Source organism: Littorina saxatilis, unplaced genomic scaffold (assembly GCF_037325665.1).
Source record: "Littorina saxatilis isolate snail1 unplaced genomic scaffold, US_GU_Lsax_2.0 scaffold_250, whole genome shotgun sequence".
NCBI lineage: Eukaryota > Metazoa > Mollusca > Gastropoda > Littorinimorpha > Littorinidae > Littorina > Littorina saxatilis.
Window position 1 is genome coordinate 152,046 of NW_027126876.1, and position 21,582 is coordinate 173,627.

At 39.7% G+C, this 21,582-nt stretch overlaps 4 protein-coding genes across 6 annotated transcripts; 2 read left to right on the forward strand and 2 right to left on the reverse strand.

The window, feature by feature from the left end:
- Positions 1-930: 930 nt before the first annotated feature.
- Positions 931-2,543, forward strand: LOC138955378 (barrier-to-autointegration factor-like). The gene is made up of 2 exons (XM_070326990.1): positions 931-1,056; positions 1,505-2,543. The coding sequence occupies exons 1-2, from the start codon at positions 934-936 to the stop codon at positions 1,649-1,651; spliced, it is 270 nt and encodes an 89-aa protein (XP_070183091.1). The 5' UTR covers positions 931-933; the 3' UTR covers positions 1,652-2,543.
- Positions 2,544-8,270: 5,727 nt separating this feature from the next.
- On the reverse strand, positions 8,271-13,671 carry LOC138955379 (barrier-to-autointegration factor-like). Of its 3 annotated transcripts, none has more exons than XM_070326991.1 (3): positions 13,525-13,671; positions 11,140-11,276; positions 8,271-9,470 (listed from the first exon to the last, which is right to left on the reverse strand). In XM_070326991.1, exons 2-3 carry the CDS (start codon positions 11,260-11,262, stop codon positions 9,324-9,326), a joined length of 270 nt encoding a protein of 89 aa, XP_070183092.1. In that variant the 5' UTR covers positions 11,263-11,276; positions 13,525-13,671; the 3' UTR covers positions 8,271-9,323. The 3 variants fall into 3 exon arrangements, with proteins under 3 accessions (XP_070183092.1, XP_070183093.1, XP_070183094.1); XM_070326992.1 differs by having other exon boundaries at positions 13,409-13,556; XM_070326993.1 differs by lacking the exon at positions 13,525-13,671 and adding an exon at positions 13,238-13,257.
- Positions 13,672-13,989: 318 nt separating this feature from the next.
- LOC138955377 (probable RNA-binding protein EIF1AD) lies at positions 13,990-21,302 on the forward strand. Its single transcript, XM_070326989.1, has 4 exons — positions 13,990-14,140; positions 19,553-19,679; positions 20,159-20,267; positions 21,158-21,302. Exons 2-4 carry the CDS (start codon positions 19,596-19,598, stop codon positions 21,268-21,270), a joined length of 306 nt encoding a protein of 101 aa, XP_070183090.1. The 5' UTR covers positions 13,990-14,140; positions 19,553-19,595; the 3' UTR covers positions 21,271-21,302.
- LOC138955374 (P2X purinoceptor 7-like) lies at positions 15,532-18,590 on the reverse strand. The gene is made up of 3 exons (XM_070326986.1): positions 18,171-18,590; positions 17,491-17,706; positions 15,532-16,617 (listed from the first exon to the last, which is right to left on the reverse strand). The coding sequence occupies exons 1-3, from the start codon at positions 18,182-18,184 to the stop codon at positions 16,458-16,460; spliced, it is 390 nt and encodes a 129-aa protein (XP_070183087.1). The 5' UTR covers positions 18,185-18,590; the 3' UTR covers positions 15,532-16,457.
- Positions 21,303-21,582: the final 280 nt, after the last annotated feature.

Here is a 21,582-nt window from a genome sequence, read left to right on the forward strand (position 1 = left end):
TTATCAGATTCAGAGATTTATTTTAGACAGTAAACGTTTTGGTTAAAGGCACAGTAAGCCTCCCGTAAACCATCACAGAGCTCTCCGAGCGTCTCAGTAAATACAGTACAAGCATACTTCCATTTGAACGCTCACCGAACGGGAACATCCTGGCTGCTTTCTGTCGAGCGTGAGACATTTTCCAAGAATTTATTTTCGTGGACTTGGCCCTGAAGAACAATGGCGCCTCGTTTTTGCGCTAGACCTAACTTTTAAAATCTAAATAATAAATTGACAGCTTGTTACACAAACATTCTTTAATCATAAAAGAATTCGTTTTTCATCAAGACAAGATCAGAACAATTCGAAGTTGTGAAAGTTTAAAAAAAGAAAAGCCCGGAAGCAGGACGGTCACGCAAGGGTCGTAGCAGACGACGGCCACGGGTTTATCAGTGCAAATCGCCGTTCCTCTCAACAGTCAAAAGCCATCGCAAGAGTTCTTGTGAACCACAGCCGTTGTTTCGTGCATAAAAAACGTGCTATTGTAGATAAGCTCAGGTCGAGTCGCATTCAAATGACTAACCATGACGACTGCATTGTGAAAAGGGAAAACTGGATCACACGGGTTCACGATGGCTCAGGGGTAAGATAAACCACGCAAAAATAAATTCTTTGAAAATTGTTCGCTCTTTACGGAGGGCACCTAGGATGTTCTCAATTGGTGAGTGTTTAAATGAAAGGGTGTTTGTACTGTGTGTAAAAGCCTGACCGTATCTGTGATGGTTTACGGGAGGCTTACTCTGCCTTTAAGATTGAATAAATTGTTATTTTTTGCTCAGAAATTGCATTGTTATGAAGTGGATGTACTCTCTCTCCCACCCCTCTCTCTCTCTCTTGTACACGAGTCGGGAATGACTTTAGAAATTTGTGTTTTAATGTTGAAACAGTGCCATCATGGACATTACACAGAAGCACAGGGACTTTGCGGCAGGACCAATGGGTAAAAAACTTGTCACAGACCTCGCTGGCATCGGACCGATCTTGGGCGCCAAATTACGAGATAAAGGTTTTAAATACGTGAGTCCCATGGACATTCGAAGAAAAACCCTTCCTTCTGTGTAAAGCAAAATTATCTTTTAATGTATTTGTGGTGTTGAAATATGCCTGTATTCCTTTCCTAGAACTGTAAACAGTCACTACTCCGTAAAGGCTGGAGTCTACGCCTGAAAACAGGAAATAAAGTTAAGATAGGTCCATTAAATACAAATTCTTCCAGTGATACCCCGACACATTTTTTTTCGTGTTTTCGATAAATGCCTTTGATGACGTAATATCCGGTTTTTTTTTAAAGGAAAGTTGATTAACAGAGTAACTTTGAATGAAATGCCACCGGAATGCATGTTTTACTTTGGGTACACAAATTGGTGCATTCATTTTATTGCTAAGCTAATGTTCATTTTTGCTGGGTGTTTTTTCTGTTGAGTACATTTTCATTGTTATCTTGTATTGATTTCTCCTTGTGCAGGCCTACAATGTGGTGGGGCAATACCTGGTGCTGAACAAAAACGAGGAGAAGTTCAAGGACTGGCTATGCAAAAAATGTCCTGCCGACGCTGGGCAGCAAAACGACTGCTTCAACTGCGTCAAGGGGTGGTGCGACGCCCACGCGTGAATCAGCGCCGTCACCTGGGCAGCAAAATAATTTCCCACAGGTTCTCTGCGTTGTGTTTGAATCAAATGATTACTTGCTTTTCCTGCAGGCCTGTGAGTGCTGCGTATTCTCTTTGTGGAATAGTTCATTTCAGCTGTGTCCATGCTTCTTACTTTACGATTAATGAAATTATGGGTCTCTATGGTATGTTAGTTTCAGCATTCAGAATAGTATAGGCTATGCATTGTATTGTATACAAACACTAATCATGTATGCATTATAATTGATTCAGTCAGTATCTACATTATAATTATCTGGATGTTCCAGCTACAGTGAAACCCGGCTATATTGAAGTGGCATGGGACCCGGGACGACCTTCAATATAGCCGGAACTTCAATATAGGCAATTCTCGGTTATATTGAATTTCCCTCCTTGTTCCTTCAGAAATTCAATATAACCGAACTTCTTTTCACTATACGTTCTTATTTCCGTGTCCACACATTGCGTTTGATGTGAGATATATTTCCATTAATCTTTCACCTGTTGGCTGTTGTTCTTCGAGCCTCCTTGCTTTTTTCTGCACACACACACGGACACACGCTCACAGTGACACACGCACGCCCCCCCCCCCTCCCTTACACACATTCCATATTCCTCAGCGACTTCCTTTCTTTTTTTGCAGCTAGTTTCCAGCTTCTGAATAAGCTCGATTTTTCTTTTAATTGTCAGACTCACCCTTTTTACATTTAGTCAAGTTTTGACTAAATATTTTAACATAGAGGGGGAATCAAGACGATGGTCATGGTGTATGTGTGTGTGTATGTGTGTGTGTGTGTGTGTGTGTGTGTGTGTCTGTGTATGTGTGTGTGTGTAGAGCGATTCAGAGTGAACTACTGGACCGATCTTTATGAAATTTGACATGAGAGTTCCTGGGTATGATATCCCCGCATGTTTTTTATATTTAGTCAAGTTTTGACTAAATATTTTAACATCGAGGGGGAATCGAAACGAGGGTCGTGGTGTATGTGCGTCTGTCTGTGTGTGTGTGTGTGTGTGTAGAGCGATTCAGACTAAACTACTGGACCGATCTTTATGAAATTTGACATGAGAGTTCCTGGGTATGAAATCCCCGAACGTTTTTTTCATTTTTTTGATAAATGTCTTTGATGACGTCATATCCGGCTTTTCGTGAAAGTTGAGGCGGCACTGTCACGCCCTCATTTTTCAACCAAATTGGTTGAAATTTTGGTCAAGTAATCTTCGACGAAGCCCGGGGTTCGGTATTGCATTTCAGCTTGGTGGCTTAAAAATTAATTAATGACTTTGGTCATTAAAAATCGGAAAATTGTAAAAAAAAATAAAAATTTATAAAACGATCCAAATTTACGTTTATCTTATTCTCCATCATTTGCTGATTCCAAAAACATATAAATATGTTATATTCGAATTAAAAACAAGCTCTGAAAATTAAATATATAAAAATTATTATCAAAATTAAATTGTCCAAATCAATTTAAAAACACTTTCATCTCATTCCTTGTCGGTTCCTGATTCCAAAAACATATAGATATGATATGTTTGGATTAAAAACACGCTCAGAAAGTTAAAACAAAGAGAGCTACAGAAAAGCGTGCTATCCTTCTTAGCGCAACTACTACCCCGCTCTTCTTGTCAATTTCACTGCCTTTGCCATGAGCGGTGGACTGACGATGCTACGAGTATACGGTCTTGCTGAAAAATGGCATTGCGTTCAGTTTCATTCTGTGAGTTCGACAGCTACTTGACTAAATATTGTATTTTCGCCTTACGCGACTTGTTTTTTCTTTCTTTCTTTCTTTTAATTTTTTTTTATTCAAATAGATAACAACAATTAACAATATCTCATACAATGAATTAGATACACCTTATCGAATACAGAAAGCTAACTTTTTCTAACGTTTTGTTGTTCGAACACTCACACAAAAATGCTTCTTATCTGTAACTGCCTATTAAAAATACTTTCCAACGGTAAAAACGAATTTGTTTTTTTACATATACTAACGCACATCTTTCCGATTAAGATAATGTGGTTCAATTTATACATAGTTGCCTTTTTCACCATTACAAAATGCATACCAAATAAAACATCACTAACTTTCAAAACAATCTTAATTTCAAAAGTACGAAAAATAAATTCTTCAATAAACTTCCAGAATTTGTATACAACCGGGCATTCAAAAAAGAAATGTTCAATGAAATCAGTTACATCACAACAGTAATTACATTTATTAGTTTCCGTTACTTTCATTTTACACAGGAGAATGTTGGTCGGATAAATGTTGTGCATAATTTTCCAATGTAAAACTCTTAGTCTAGTCTCTTGTGTTGACTGATAGGCAACTATCCAAGATCGTTCATCAATTTCTACATTAAACTTTCTCTTCCAAAATCCTCCGGAACATGGTACATCTGTTTTCATATTAATAATCTCTTTCCTATAATCTCTGGCACTTAACACATTTTTGCCGTTAAACAGTGGTAAGGTAATACAAACATCATCAGTCATATTTACAACATTTTTCCTCATAAATAATGACACAGCAGCTTTTACAACATTATATTCAAGAATTCGGTTTGGCGAATATCCAATCAAATCACATATGTCTTGATATGATAATATGTCTCCCGAACGTACAATGTCAGTTAATACCAATACACCTCGCTGTATCCAACTTTCAAAAAATAAAACTTTGCCACTATACGTTATGCATGCATTATTCCATAATAAAGTCGGCCCGACTGTCCCACGATCGTAGTGGTTATTATCCAGCCAATATTTTAATACTGCTTTCCAAAAGTGTGATTTCACTAGGTCTAACCCTTTAAATCTTGCACTGTTTACATTCGATAAATGTCATTGATGACGTCATATCCGGCTTTTTGTAAAAGTTGAGGCGGCACGTCACACCCTCATTTTTCAATCAAATTGATTGAAATTTTGGTCAAGCAATCTTCGACAAAGGCTGGACTTTGGTATTGCATTTCAGCTTGGAGGCTTAAAAATTAAATAATGACTTTGGTATTAAAAATTCGAAAATTGTAATTAAAATTATGTTTTTATAAAATGATCCAAATTTACGTTTATCTTAGTCTTCATCATTTTCTGATTCCAAAAACATATAAATATGTTATATTCGGATTAAAAACAAGCTCTAAAAATAAAAAATATAAAAATTATGATTAAAATTAAATTTCCGAAATCGATTTAAAAACAATTTCATCTTATTCCTTGTCGTTTCCTGATTCCAAAAACATATAGATATGATATGTTTGGATTAAAAACACGCTCAGAAAGTTAAAGCGAAGAGAGGTACAGAAAAGGGTGCTTTGCAGCACAGCCCAACCACTACCGCGCTAAACAGGCTCGTTAATTTCACTGCCTTTTGTACGAGCGGCGGACTACGGTCATTGTAAAAAAAATACAGTGCGTTCAGTTTCATTCTGTGAGTTCGACAGCTTGACTAAATGTTGTTATTTCGCCTTTCGCGACTTGTTTGCTTTGCAGCCATTTTTGCTAGTGTACAAAGGGAAACTACTCGCATGAACAAGAGGAATTAAGTCGGGGAGATCTACGCACCACAAGACTACATGGCGTAGCTGTCAGAGGCCCGCGGCATTGTTAGACTGTAATAATTACTGTTATAAGAGACCTCCTGACTCGAAAGTTGATGCTGATCTGGCCTCTCCCCTTCCTCAACTGATTGCGCTGACAGCGGCGTGTCATATCATTCGGCGCCCGCGCAGTCATTGTTCTTCAAAACTGATAAAAAGTAAAACAAATCTTTGGAGCAAACATTTAATATAGCCAGGTAAAAACGTCCCGTGGGCTGAATTTTTGCTTCAATATAGCCGGGATTTCAATATAGCCGACTTCAATGTAGCCAACATTTTTTAACAAAGAAAAAGTAGAGCTTCAGCCGGGACCTGAAAAATTCTTCAATATAGCCGGGATTTCAATATAGCCTACTTCAATATAGCCGGGTTTCACTGTACATAACTTCATGTTTTTGTGATAGACAGTTGGTTCAAGAAAGTCAGCATGTTCGTACTTTTTGACAATAGCAGTACATCCTATTATTAAGTCTTACCCGGAAACTAAACAAGATAAGACAAATCTTTTAAATGTCACTTGTGAATCATAGAAAGGCAAAGCAACTGGAAAGGTCTGTGCTATGTCCTCTCTCATTTCCTTATGTTTGTTTTGGTTTCTAATGAACAAAAAAGTCCTTCTCCCTTTTCCTTGCATCATCGAAGAGCCGCAAAGGAGCCTTTTTTTTTCTTTCATAGTTAGATCTATAATCAGCCAAGCTTAGTTATTGTTGTTTATTGTTTGTCTGTGCACTTAAAATACCGCTGGGTCGACATATTTGTGATTGTAACGTAAATTTGTCAATAACAACGTTCCAACAACTTACCTTTCTTGTTTTTACATTTAGTCAAGTTTTGACTAAATGTTTTAACGTAGAGGGGGGAATCGAAACGAGGGTCGTGGTGTGTGTGTGTGTGTGTGTGTGTGTGTGTGTGCGTGCGTGGAGCGATTCAGACCAAACTACTGGACCGATCTTTATGAAATTTTACATGAGAGTTCCTGGGATTGATATCCCCGAACGTTTTTTTCTTTTTTTTCGATAATTACATTTGATGACGTCATATCCGGCTTTTTGTAAAAGTTGAGGCGGCACTGTAACACTCTTAAGGTACCAGCTATCGACTGTCAAAATTCACTGCATACTTTGACAGTTTAAAATTACTGATTGAACAACAAAAAATAATCTGAAGTGACAGATTAAACAAAACAGGTACTTGTTAATGTCTGAATTCTTTAGGAAACTCCGCAATTAACACTTTCTTTCTTTCTTTGGTGTTTAACGTCGTTTTCAACCGATCAAGGTTATATCGCGACGGGGAAAGGGGGGAGATGGGATAGAGCCACTTGTTAATTGTTTCTTGTCCACAAAAGCACTAATCAAAAAATTTCTCCAGGGGCTTGCAACGTAGTACAATATATTACCTTACTGGGAGAATGCAAGTTTCCAGTACAAAGGACTTAACATTTCTTACATACTGCTTGACTAAAATCTTTACAAACATTGACTATATTCTATACAAGAAACACTTAACAAGGGTAAAAGGAGAAACAGAATCCGTTAGTCGTCTCTTACGACATGCTGGGGAGCATCGGGTAAATTCTTCCCCCTAACCCGCGGGGGGCATTCACACTTTCCCAACATGGAAAATGATTCCTCCAGTATAACTGCGTTTGGCCACCAAAACTTTGCACACACGCATACACACATTCAAGGAGCTACAATTGCTGAAGAAAACACTTGGGTGAAGTCTGTTTTTATTCTAAACCGGCCGAACTTCAATCAACTTGGCATATACCATTTCTAAATCAGATTACAGCATCAACACATTATTAAACATGACAATACAGTGGTACTTCTGTATTAAGACCTCCTAAAATCCTGGAAATGTAGGTTTTAAAAGAGGGGGGAGTCTTCAGATGGAGACTCTTCTTCTTCTTCGTTCATGGGATTAGACTCCCACGTTCACTCACAGTTTTTTTACGTGCATGACCGTTTTTACCCCACCATTCAGGCAGCATACGCCGATTTCGGGGGAGGCATGCTGGGTATTTTCATGTTTCTCTGACATGGATTACAGGATCTTTTCTGTGCGCACTTGGTCTTGTGCTTTCGTGTACACACGAAGGGGGTTAAGTCACTAACAGGTCTGCACATAAGTTGACCTGGGAGATCGAAAAAAATCTCCACTCTTAACCCACCAGCGACCGGAATTTGAACTCACGACCTCCCGATTAGGAGGCCGACGTCCTACCACCACACCACTGCGCCCGTCTTCAGATGGAGACAAAATAAGTAACACTTTGAAGAACACATCTCATCTGAGAAAATGAAGTCTTATAGTCATGGGAGTCCGATACAGTGAGAATGGAGGGTCTTGAAACAGTGGTACCACTGTAATAATATTTTACCTCATTAGTTGCTTCCAATCATTAACTAAAAACAAAAAAAATGTCAAAATATCGAAGCTGATGGATTTCTTTTCTTCTCCAAATATGAAAGGGAGAAAACTCCAGCCAGTTGTGGCCGATGCAATTTCACAATATTATCTTGTTTTTGAAAAGTTCCCCGATACATCACTAATCTTACATTCATATTTCCTTGCAGACTTCACTCACTAACAACAGAAAAACGAGTTAAGTTCACAAAAGCACAAAAAACCCACTAGTGTTGGTATATGGTCATGAACACAACACGCAAGAATTTAGATACTCCTAAACCAACAAACACAAAATCTAAACACACGATCATTTCTGCTGCAAGAGCTATGAGAAAAATCGTGTATGCCTATACTGAATTAATATGAAAAACAAGCACAACATCAAGACTTTAGTGAAGAAGCACTTATAGCAGATGAAGCTTAAAAATACAGCTGACATGCACTGTAAACAGACCTTCAACACAAAGAGCGGATACCTATAGTCGAACAAAACAGCATGCATGGCTACGTTTCTGGTTTGAGTATCACCAGTGAAAGGCAGTGGATAAGGTGGAGAAACTGAGTAACCTCTAATTACAAAGCAAACAGAGAACAAATCCTGCAATTTATGCGGATAATCCAATTGGATATGGCGACACAGCATAAGTACAAGTCAGATAGAATATGCTTGATACATGGACCCTAATCATTGGGAAGCAGCAGCTGAGGGTTTTCTCCAAGTCCACGAAAAATGTTATGCCAGTCAACTGCTTCAAAAGAGTAGGAATACTAGCCTAGAAGTAGTAGCGCAGCACTAACGCACAATAATTTATGGCTGTGTAAGACCGACTACATGTAGTAATACAATGTAGTGTCATTGTCAAACTCAAACAGAACGAGAAAACTTTAAAAAAACAAAAGCTGAACTAGTCTTTGAATTAGCACCTAAAACTTACTTTCTACCACAAAAGCAAACATTAACAGTTAAAATCATTGACAGAGACTAGATGCTACGGAGCTTGGTCATTGAGATACAATGTAGACACCGACCGACTCAATTATAAGGCAGACCTGGGAACCCCTGTTTTGCAAACTTGGTGTATTTTCAGAAAAATGAGTGTACTCCACATAGCATTTGAACATCCATGATTCAAATATGTTTTACACGCGTCCGTTGCACTGTTAATTAAATTTACCACAACGTTTAAAAAAAAGCTTCGTTCAATGTTAACTGACAAAAGTGAAATCATGTGTCAAAATCCTGGATTGGTTGTGGGATGCATTTGTGAAGAAAAGTAGTGTAGGAATTTTTCTCATCAGTTTTTTATTCCACTGACCGTACTGCTTGTACTCTAGACAATCATGCGTACAAAATACGGCGAAATCGTATGGGTTCCCAGGTCTGATAATGCAAACATGATTTGTGATTTGAATACAAATTACATCCCAATGAATACCCATAACCTTTCTCAGCAATGGAGAACCATGAATAGTGAATTAAGAAGCATGGACACAGCCGAAATTAATTATGTGCACACAAAGAGCACAAGCAGCACTCACTGTACTGAAGGATGCGTTACTTGATTCTAACCCAATGACAAAGAATCTGTACAAAGTCCTTTCGCTACACAGGTGACGGTTCTATATTCACAAGAAGGAGTCACACCACTGCTTGAGACAGGTGAAGCAGTCGTTTTGCTGCTTGGTGTTGGCGGAACAGGTGTCGTGTAGCCAGCACTTGAACATCTCCTCGTCTTTCCTCAGCACCAGGTATTGCCCCAACACAACATAGGCCTGCACAAGGAGACAAAACAAATGTTCAGATACAGTAAAACCTCCCACCAAAGACTTTAGGCCCCCCCAAAAAAAATTGTCTGTTTCTGGTAACATGGCTAAAAAAAAAATAGGGTAGGTAGGTAGGGATTTCCCCCCCCCCCCCCCCCAAATGTAGACCAATAAAACTAACTTTAAAAATCGCGCAAAGAGACTGGATTTACTATATATAGAGACAAGACACTTAACACATTTACAAATCTGTGACAAAGACTGAAAGAGTATGACATGTTTTTCTTTGTTTACCTGGTCTGATATTTCCATGATGAAACAGAAAAGAAGACTTGAGACATCTTACATCTTGAGCTTGGACAAATGGAAACAAATTTTGAGTTTGGAAAAAAAAAGTTTAGGGTCGGCGCCGAAATTTAGGGTCGGTCGGGTGACCAGAAACAGACAATTTTTTCTTTTGGCCTTAGAAATGTCCAGAAAAATCGATTGAATAAAGGAGGGGTCTTTATTGGGAACCTGAGGGTAGAGTTTCATCACAGGGGAGGCAACTTCTTCTTGAATGTTTTCTGTCGATGCTTTCTTCACTTTCCCATTTGTTGTGAATCGACCCATGGTCTATGATTATTGATTGAATCAGTGTTTTTCTCTCTCTCACTCCCAGACGTTTTGCGATTCCAATCGCGGTTTGACCTTTGTTGCTTCTCTCTATCACTTACCCTATCTTCTTATGTCAAAAGTTTCTGATGTTTTGTCGAAGTCGCCATGTTTACACCACCTCAACAATCTATCTATACATCTATGCATATAAATAAAAGAGAGTGTCTGTCTGTCTGTGTGTGTGTGTGTGTGTGTGTGTGTCTGTCTGTGGTCGCCATACCTCTGAGATGGCAAGAGGCAGGAACAAGATAGTGTGCACGTACACTCCCTAGGTGCCGCAGATGTGCACCTGGGTTTTAGTTTCTTGATTCATTGTTTCCTTTCTCAGATTATGGACCTCCCATTTATTGAATACAGCCTATATGGTGCAAGACCAGTTCAGTGCCTACTGTTCACCTGTAGCAAGCACATCATGCCAGTGATATTAGAGACTCGCTATTGCTCCTATGAGGGGAAGAAATGAACTGAAAAATTAACTGGACAGTTCCGGAAATTTCTAGAAGGTAAGGGAGATAACTCTTTTTTTGTATCCAAACAAAGGAGGTAAAGCTAATGATAATGGGATAGCGAGCGTCTTAAATTGCTACAGGGCTCCGCTTTCTCCCGGGCGAAGCCGGGCTTAACTGCTAGTTTCAAATAAAAAACGCTCGCGCTGGACCCGAGTACTCTTCAGACATTCACACACACACACACACACACTCTCTCTCCCTCACTCCCTCCCTCTCTCTCTTTCTTTCTTACACACACACACACGAGTACAGACTCATGCACACACACACACACACACACAAACAGTGCACAAAATGAATCAATCGGACCTATTATCCAGTTAGTGTATCAACTTTTGAACGAACTGCGCCCAGTAGTTTCCCAGCAATAAGCTGTTAAGTCGAGACAGACAGACACACACACAATTAAAGTCTGCAGGACCCTAGTACTGCGTACTCGGGGACAAAGACAGAGAGCTTTGACCGATAAGGAGTGTGCCTTTAAAGTGTAATCTGAATGCCAAATGACTCACACAGTCAAAACCAGCCTCCTTCAATCGGCCACCCAAGACCTCTCCGATGCCAGCGAGGTCCGTGACAGGCTTGTCACCCATTGGCTCTGCCACAAAGTTCCTGTGCTTCTGCGACGTAGACATGATGGAAGGTGGAACTGCATCGAAAAGAAATCATATTCTTAGAACAATCAGATTATCAGTGAACAATTTCTCATATTGTCATGGGCCTAAACAACCAAAACATGCAATAATCACAAGCAGATCCATGTAATAGGAGACTACACATTTACACAGCGGTATCTTACTTGACTGTCAATAAATGATTGTATTGTATGGGGAGATTTATAATATAGCGCTTGACATATTAATTTCTGCCGTGTGAGATGGAATTTGTTACACAATATATCACGCATTCACATCGGCCAGCAACCCTCAAGCCTATTAGGGCGAGCATTCACCTTTCACGGCCTTTATTCCAAGCCACACAGGTATTTGGTGGACATTTTTATCTATGCACAATTTTGCCAGGAAAGACCCTTTTGTCAATCGTGGGATCTTTAACATGCACACCCCAATGTAGTGTACACGAATGATACAACAGAAGCAAACAGTGTCATTTGCTTCATTGACTCTACGTCTTAGAGAGCCTCACACTCAAGATAGTCGACAAAGGTGCTTCACTTGAAACTAATGAAAGACTTAAGTGGTCTGTTCTTTATAACAATACACTTGGATCCTGCTAATAAAGGCTGGTACAGTTGTGGTAGTACTAAGTAGTACTAGTGCTAGGACTGACAGTGCTGGTGGTACCAGTCTACCACCTGTTGAGAGTGCACTACCGCTGTGCTACTTTACCGAGTAGTACCAGACTCGACTGAGCAGGGAAAAAACAGTGTTCAAAAATAAGTCCTGATTTTCAATCAGTGTGGCACAAAAAAGTCAGAAGAGCCATGCTTTTGATTGATGCAAGCTTTTCGAAGCGAGACAAAAGCAACAAAATAAAGTAAATAACCTGCCATCGTGATGAACAACTATAACTCTGATGTGTAACCTGAACAATAAGAAAACTAAGTCAGAGATCACAATTCATTGTGGCACTGATCGCTGGCGTGTTTTGACTGTGGTCACTTGGGTTTGGCTTTAGGTCGCTTGAGATTAGGAACACACCTGCCTAGCGATCGCTGCCAGTGATCGGGAATTAATCGAAAGCGAACCATGGGTCGGATTTACATATTTTGAAAGAAAAGTTTATCAGTGATTGAGCGCACACTGCATAACAACTAACAATAACATACACATCAGAGTTAGCTGATCATCGCGATGGCAGGTTTACACGGGACAATTTTCCCTGTCACACCGACGATTTGATCGTAAGATTCGGTTGCGATAGAGTGAAGAGTCGCTCGTAGTCGTAGCTTCGGGAGATGGAACTTGCTCTATTTTCTACGATTCAAGCATATGTATTGACCAATCAGAACCCGCCGTTGTGTCCTTCACGCTGTGACTTGATATAATGGCGAACAGCAGCGACCAGCATCTCTTCGTTGATTCAAAACTTTTCGGAAGAAGAGTTTCTTACTCAAATTCAAACTCAAAGGTGACGTTTAGGCATGCAACTGGCTGGGTTATCAATTTCTCGAGAAGGCCTATGCTTTAAATGTATTTTTTAGAAAGGGTGAGAGCGATGTTCGAACAATAGCAGAACCCGCCTCTCCAAAATAGCGTTTGCTCTCGTGCATTGCATTTGCTGTGTTCTTTGATGCGTCACTTCCGCCCCGCTCGCGCAGAGCATAGATGTGTGTCAACTGTCATACACATCTCTGCATGGAGTAATCATTCACTGTGTGACAGGGGAGTGTCTAGGAGTTGATCGGGGTACAGCTGCTGATTGGCTCGTTGTCATAGGAACAAATTCTACGACTGAATCGCCGCACTGTGTCTGTGACTGCCTCATTAAAGCCGGTCAGCACAGACAGCAGCGCACTAGTAGTAGTTGCTTCACCTCGCTTTGAATCAATAAAAGGGGCTCTTACTCTGCCACACCGCTTGCATATCCTGACTAGAATTATTTCCGGACGGAAAACGTCTATTTTGACAGAAGCTCGCACTAACTAACTTTGAACACGAGAACGATGCAGTCACGCACAACAGATGTTCGTACTTGATTTCACAATCTTCGAAGTATCCAACCCAACAGTCTATTTCTGCACTTAATCCGTACGCTGACGCTCATTAACTGACAGTGACAGGGACACAGTGACTAAGTGAGTGACAAACTGAAACTCACACAAAAAGGCCACTTCAACTTCAAGGCTTTTGCGAATCTGCGCACAAGCGTTTTCTGCGATCTGTGATTAAACCAAAAGCAGTCCAGTCATCAGAATGTAACTACAGTCAGCATACCTTTACGTGGTAGTTGTTGAAGGTACAGATGTACGTGAAATGAGTCTGAGGCTATTTTGGATGGCGCGTAATCTCAACACAGAACTTCCGGGAGCAGTCTAAAAGACTGGAACGACACACCTGTGTAAACAAAAGAAGGTAAATGTCACCTAATTATTCATTATATCAAAATTAACCGAAAAAACACAATTATATTATTTGGGAATTTTAAGAAGTTAAAAGGGTTTATCTTGTTTATTTCTTTTTGCAATGTTTCTTTGGATCGTATTACCAAAATCTCCAGAAAAACATCCTTATATCAGCATTCTCTCGTCAAAGGCAAACAATGTTTTTTGGGATGAAGATTCTTTGCAAATAGACAAAACAATACTCTGTATGTATTCAAACAAGTTATGAGATCAAGATAAAGATCAGCTGCAACTGTAAGAGCACGTCGCATTTCGTCTTATAGATTTCTGTTTTGTATTTTGTGGTAAAAAGATACAGATATCGGCTTAAAGAGTTACCTTTCCTTCCAGCGACCATTGCGACTGGATCACGTTGTTGAAGTTTTAGTCCACATTTGTTTTTTGTTCAGTCACCAATGAACACCTTTAAGTCTCAGTTTAACACAACGGTAAGAAGACAAATATTGGTTTAAATATTTCTGCCTTTCAGTTTGTAATCTCTCTCTCTCTCTCTCTCTCTCTCTCTCTCTCTCTCTCTCTCTCTCTCTCTCTCTCTCTCTCTCTCTCTCTCTCTCTCTTGAGTGGCAGGCACACTTTACAAGAAAGTAGCCAAGAACGTTTTCCTCCTATCCAAGTTAAAGCAATTTACGGACAGAAGGACTCTGGAAATGTTCCACCATGCTCATGTAATGCCTCACATCAATCATGTTTCGACGCTCTGGGATGGCAGCAGTGATGTCCACTTGAAAAAGTTAGACTCTCTCTATCGTCGCTCGGCTAAACTCATCGAAAAGGATAATGCCCCAACAGATATGAAATTAAAAATGCTTAACTTTCTTCCACTGGAAAAGCATCTCAAGTTAAACAAAGCCATTTTCATGCATAAATTGTATTACGGTAAAGTGCCGATTTACATTACATCATTATTTAATAAAGCTAACTGACAGATATGGGTCGGTCAACTTGATCCCACCGATTCCACGAATTGACCTTTATAAGACCAGTCTTGCTTTTTCGGGTACATCAGTTTGGAATTCACTTCCATCATCCTTAAAGGTCATCCACATTGAAAAATGAAACTTTGCACAAAATATCTACATACTAAGTGAAGTCGCATGCCGAAAATCTTTTTTCCGAAAAATGCTTCTTGTTTTTTATATTGAATAAAATCTACTTCGGATAACCTTTTGCACCTGTGAAAACCGCGCCCACGTGATCATTTGCCTCGTGACGTCAGCGTATGTAGTCAACAATGGCGGCGCATATCTCGGATAGTGTTAGTTCTGAACCAAAACGAAGAAAAACTTCCAATGGCCTATATTGTGCGGTCGGGCGATGCACAAATAAACAAGCCGATGGCTACACCTTGCACCGCTTCCCGAAAAAAAACCCAGTCTGTGATAGGTGGGTACGTTTCGTGCAAGAGAAAAGAGTAAACTTTGGCCCAAAGTGTGGGACACCGACTTCGTCGTCTGCGATTTGCCATGAACATTTCGAAGGTGACTGCTACCCTCCACGTGAGGCATTGATGAGAAGTTTCGGAATTAAAACAATAAGGACTCTAAAGCCTGGTTCAGTCCCAACCATCCATCGGGGATGTCACACGCGAAACACACAGATGAAGCGCGGTGCGTGTTTTCACATAAATAGCGGTCAGTGTCAGCTTGACCCGTCCAGCTATCGCCCTGTGTTTGGGTTTGTAAACAACACGGCTGGCAGTGCTCACTGGTACGGTCAGTGTCAGCTTGACCCGTCCCGCTACCGAGCTGTGTTTGTGTTCTATTTGTCGCATTATTATTATATTTTTTTAATTTATTTATTTTGTTGGTAAATTAGTATTTTCGTTTTAAATAAATACGTTCAGGTGTGCATTATTTGGCCAAGTGTGTGTGTGCTCGAATAATGTCAAATTTGTGACATACTATGATCAATACTTGAATGCTTAATGTGTGTGTACTTTGAGCAAGTCTTTACAAGAACTGACTTTCAGTGGTAAATTAACTGTTAGCTACACATAGCTTTGTGGACTAATGATTGTGCTTTTCGTTATCTGAGAGGATGGGTGAATGTGCCTGTGAATGTTTATGTGTTGGTTATTGTTTACTTGAGACAGGATGGAAAGTAAATTTAACTTGGAGAAAAGAGTAAGTTGTTGAGTTTATTGGAAAAGTAAGTTGTGTACCGTAGAATTTGTTGTTATGTTGACAAAACAGTTTAAAAAAGAGCACACCTGACTCTGCAAGTGATAACTTATAACTACTTGTTTCAATGACTTTGAGATATGAGTGAGGTGAGACACCACCACACAATCCACATGTGAAATATATCTGACCGCTTTCGCTATCTCATGGTGACACAAAAACAAAGGTGGATGTGACAATGGCAGTATTAACTTGTTTTTATTAGTTAAATTCGTATACACATTTGAAAATCATAAAAAGCTGTGAACACTCCCCACCCACCCCCATGCTCCTTGCACACAAAAATATACCAACTACACTATGCATGTTACAAACTACATGATTTTAGGGTTGCACTTCTGTATCTTAAATATAAATAAATAAACACACTTTTTCAAATCAATGTGTGGCACAAGCTGAACCAACTACAAACACACATCAAAATAGTTTTCTCGTCAATGTAATAATAATATTTATTTTCTCGTCAGTGTAATAATAATATTTAATCACAATGACAATGTATTATCAATAAAATTGGAACACATAAGGATGCAAAAATGGGCTGATGCTGTCATATAATGTAATATTACTCTGGGTCCCTATAACCCACGTACTGCCCATCTGCACTAGGAAACTGTTCTCTAATTCTTGCAACCGCACAAGCTGGTAAGGTGACCCTGATGTCTCTCCCCAGCCATTTCCAGACCCACCGCACAAGCATGCGGTAAGCTACATACCGAAAGCGCCTGGAAAGAAAAACAAGCATACAGTATTAATGACAGTATCAACCAATCAATCAATATGAGGCTTATATCGCGCGTATTCCGTGGGTACAGTTCTAAGCGCAGGGATTTTTAAAAAAATTTTATGCAATTTATATCGCGCACATATTCAAGGCGCAGGGAATGGGATTTATTTATGCCGTGTGAGATGGAATTTTTTGTACACAATACATCACGCATTCACATCGGCCAGCAGATCGCAGCCATTTCGGCGCATATCCTACTTTTCACGGCCTATTATTCCAAGTCACACGGGTATTTTGGTGGACATTTTTATCTATGCCGATACAATTTTGCCAGGAAAGACCCTTTTGTCAATCGTGGGATCTTTAACGTGCACACCCCAATGTAGTGTACACAAAGGGACCTCGGTTTTTCATCTCATCCGAAAGACATATAACGTGCGCCACACACAAGACCCTTTTGTCAATGGTGGGATCTTTAACGTGCACACCCCAATGTAGTGTACACGAAGGGACCTCGGCGTTTCGTCTCATCCGAAAGACTAGCACCCACCACCTAGGTTAGGAAAGGGGGAGAAAATTGCTAACGCCCTGACCCAGGGTCGAACTCACAACCTCTCGCTTCCGAGCGCAAGTGCGTTACCACTCGGCCACCCAGTCAGGATACTTGAAAACATTCCCCATATTGCTTTGCTCAGAATTAGCACATGCGAATAAATGAATTGTCTTGAAATAAAAATGAATATCTGACAATTAATTTTCATTTTTTTATTTTATTGTTATTTGTTTTTGCACATATCTATGACATAAACCTATTTATACTAGTATAATTTATAGTATCATGATTACAATTCTAAAAAAAAAAATAACTTACTCATTAGCATCCTGTATAGCCCTCCCATACTGCTGGTTGTACCAGTGATAGCATGTCTCCAAGACATAGTGGTCCAAGCACACTGATCTGAAGCCAGGGTGGTCAGTGATGCAGCCCACCCCTGTGCTTACTGTCAGTGATTCCATTTCTGGAATTTCTTGACAACAGCGGCATTCTCGGATTGAGCCCATGCCTGCACAGTTTGCGCACTGACACCTGCACACACAAAATTTGATACAAGTTTAGTTCAAATTCTCTGCAGTCTACAAACTCACACAAAAAAATTGATCTACTAAGGCAGTAAAACAACTGAAATGGACAAATTCACAACCAATGGTAGTGACCATTATGTCTAGACAAAACCATAATAAATTGTTATTCCATTGGAACATTGGTATATTCATACGTGTACTGATTTGGCTAGTTTTAGTTTTGGGGACTGCTACTAGCAATGATTGAGTGGGCATACTGACTACTCAGTGGGATGATGTTTTGACTAAAATAAATCAGGAATGCGCATCACTTTCTGGCATGCATGAATTGCATCAAGGGTAAAAGAAGACATCGCACAAACTTTACAAATTACTGACTGCAAAACAAGCTCTACCAGAATCGATTCTATAATAGGAATATATACGAGGAAGAGTCTCACAATCACTGAATCAGTGGTAGTTTCTTACCAGTTGGTGGACATCAAACGATCGAGAGACTCGCTAAAATCGTCTCTGTCGGGTGTTTCCTCAACCTCAGCATCGGACAGCTCAGGTTCAAACTGGTATGGTTGAAGATCGTGTTCATTCAAACCTCAAAATCACTACTGTAGCACGATAGTTCCAGTGAAGAAACGCTGCTTGTTTCACTGTTTTCTTCATGGTCTGCCATGCCAATACAGCTGCTGACGTCACTGCGAGGGGAGATCAGCCATGGCTGCGTTTTAGATTCTTACTTCCCTTACCCTTAATTGCAGGTATGAAAACCCACTTTCATTGATCGATATCTATTAAACCAAAGGACTTTGCTTGCCAATATTTTGCATCTGGTACTATTTAGTAATGTTCTCTCAGCAGAATTTTTTTGACCGAGCAATGTGGTTGACCTTTAAAGCACTTTAAGTCATTAAAAAGTTTTAAAAAATGTGTCAAAAAACACTTAATGTCTGAGTAGTTTAACGCGTTTTGATTTACCACACTTAGTATTACGCCAAAGATATGCTGTGCATTGTATATTCTGAACATATTTTTATTGTACTATTGCTACATGTTCGATTGCTACCATACCCAATATTTATCACCAAACTGCAGTGACACAAAGATTCATCTTAAATTTTGTTTTCTTCTGTAATAAGCATTATATGGTTTGCATGATTGCGGAACTATAGTTACTTCCCTTGAACAGTTTCCCAGAGTTCACTATCCTAATTTAAGTAACATCAACTTGTGGGAAAAGCCCAAAGTGCACAAATATGCATCACTATCAGTATCACTTAAAGGCCCCTCCTGTTTTTGGAACCGCAGGAGCTTTCTAGTTTGCTGTTAGGTAGATTTTTGGTTCCTCTTTCCTGTCATGCTCTCTTTTTCTTCATGAATTCTTTTCTTTTTTCTGCCTTCTTGCTCATTCACCTGTATTTTTTCCAAAAATCTCTTCTCTTGCCGCTTGTCTTGCGATTCATGTATAGTTTAATCTGTTAGTGTTCTGATGTAAGTCCAGCAGTAGATAGGTTAAGCCTATTTTAACATACTGGAAACTGGTAATCTTCCAGTAGGTATTAATTTAGTTTTACTAAAGCCTGCTGGGACACAAGTAATGGGTTAGTGCATTTGTAAACAGGAATCGCTTGACAAGTGGCCCCCTTCATCCCCCCCTTCCTTGTCCTGATATGGCTCTGCGTAGTCGGCTGGACGTTAAGCAACAAATAAACAAACAAATCAGTATCACTCTCACAGCGTATTGACTGCAGCCAATGGTTGATATGTACTTGTAAATCATGCACATTTGAACTGGTATAAGTGGTTTCCTATGGCACCAAACTAAAATACAACTGTGCTTGTTTTTGTTTCCACAGAGCATAACGACACAAGACCTGTTGGATCAAAAGAGATTTAAGAATGTCTAAGATCACCAAAAGAAAATATGTGGAGCAGGAGGTGATGGAGTTTGTCCTTCCTGCAGAAAAACAACAAGTTGTGAAGGTAAATACTACAGATATTCAAGAAACATAGGCACAGACAGGCACCTTCAAAACAACATTTGAATACACAACTCTGTGCACTTCAGATGCACTCGACTCACACTGACGCACACACAGTTAGCACAAACATACAGTGACACACATCCACACTCATGCGCTCCCCCCTCCCCCCACACACATACATGAAATACCCCACAAGAAAACCAACTATTTAACAAAAAAGCAATGCTTGTTAATGTTATTCTCTCAGGAGACTGGTTCGGAATAACTCGCTCACTCTGTTACACATGTTGTATGCATTTAGAGGGCTTACTTCCCTTAGTTTATCAGATCTCTAAACGGCGCTCTGTCTCATTTGTTTATGATTCTCATTTTAACTTTAATGAAGAAATATGGTTTGTCAGTTTCTTGTGTCAGTAACTCTGATTGTGTCAGTAACTCTGATTGTTAATTAAAATTAATTATTTTCTTCTTCTAAAGCTGACAGGAGGCAGGGGGAACAATCTTCATGCCGTTGTTGATGCTAAGGGAGATGAGTTCCTGGTTAGCATGCCAACCAAGTTTCGCAAAAACATATGGGTCAAACGAGGTAAGATGGAAAACTGCATGTGTGTTTGTGTCCATGCATGTGTGTGTAAAAGTATTAAGGTCTTTACAATTTTGGTGTCAATGATAGATTTATGCATACACTGGAGTGTGCAGGGACAGAAATAAGCTCAGTAGCGTTCAAAATGGTAAGGATCGTCTGTTAAAATTGGATGACTTATTGTGAATCATTAAACTTTGGCCAGACCGCACTAGGAGCCACACAATAAAAGCGTAGTGCAAAATGTGCCATGGTGCCACTGGAATGTTTCGCTTAATTCGCTTTGTAACTATAAGCAGCACCCCTCTGCTGTGAGGCACAATTAGGATATGCCTCCAAGACCTAAACTTGCTGATGTCAAGCTATTGCATGGGTCCAATATTGCCCCATTCAGTGTTAGGATAAAAGCTAAAGTGTGGTCATTTTTAGGGAGCTTTGCCCCATAACCCCCACGAATGTAAGTGCCGAAGATCTATGCCTCACCTCTGGAATGCATTATATTTCCTGTATCTAGGAAATTGCATTGACTTTCACACTGGTCATTTTCTTCATGTTTGTCCATTTTTTCCCGTTTTGACAAAAATACAATATTTGATTTTGACACACATCGAGCCATTCTATGAGACAGTGCTAGGGGTCAAGGTGAACCATGTCTCCATCTGCATCAAAAGTCATATTTTGATTAAAATGCAATATATCATTTATGTATTGTTTACAATTAAACACGCACATTTCTGTAGTCTGGGTATGTGTTTTAGTCGAATTCTCATGTCATCTGGCTCAAAGAAGGGAAGTTCAATTTTCAGTCAATGCATGATCATGATGGTTTGATTTGAAGGTTATTGCTGAGCGGATTAACGATCAGCTTAAACATCAACATGTTTTTTTTGCAGGGGACTATGTGATTATAGACCCGATTGAAGAGGGAGACAAAGTTCGTGGAGAAATTGCCCATGTTCTGTTCCAAGAACATATTAAACACATCCAGGAAGAGGGTCTTTGGTGAGTAGTGTTTGCTTTTGCTTTGTTCAACTTTATTTAATCTGTGAATTCACAATGTATTTGTTTGAAGAAAGAATACCTGTAAATATGAAGAATTTTGTGTGTGAAAACTGAAATGATATGAAAAGCAACATATTTTACAGCAAGATGAAGGGCGGGGATGTAGCTCAGTCGGTAGCGCGCTGAATTTGTATCCAGTTGGCCGCTGTCAGCGTGAGTTCGTCCCCACGTTCGGCGAGAGATTTATTTCTCAGAGTCAACTTTGTGTGCAGACTCTCCTCGGTGTCCGAACACCCCCGTGTGTACACGCAAGCAC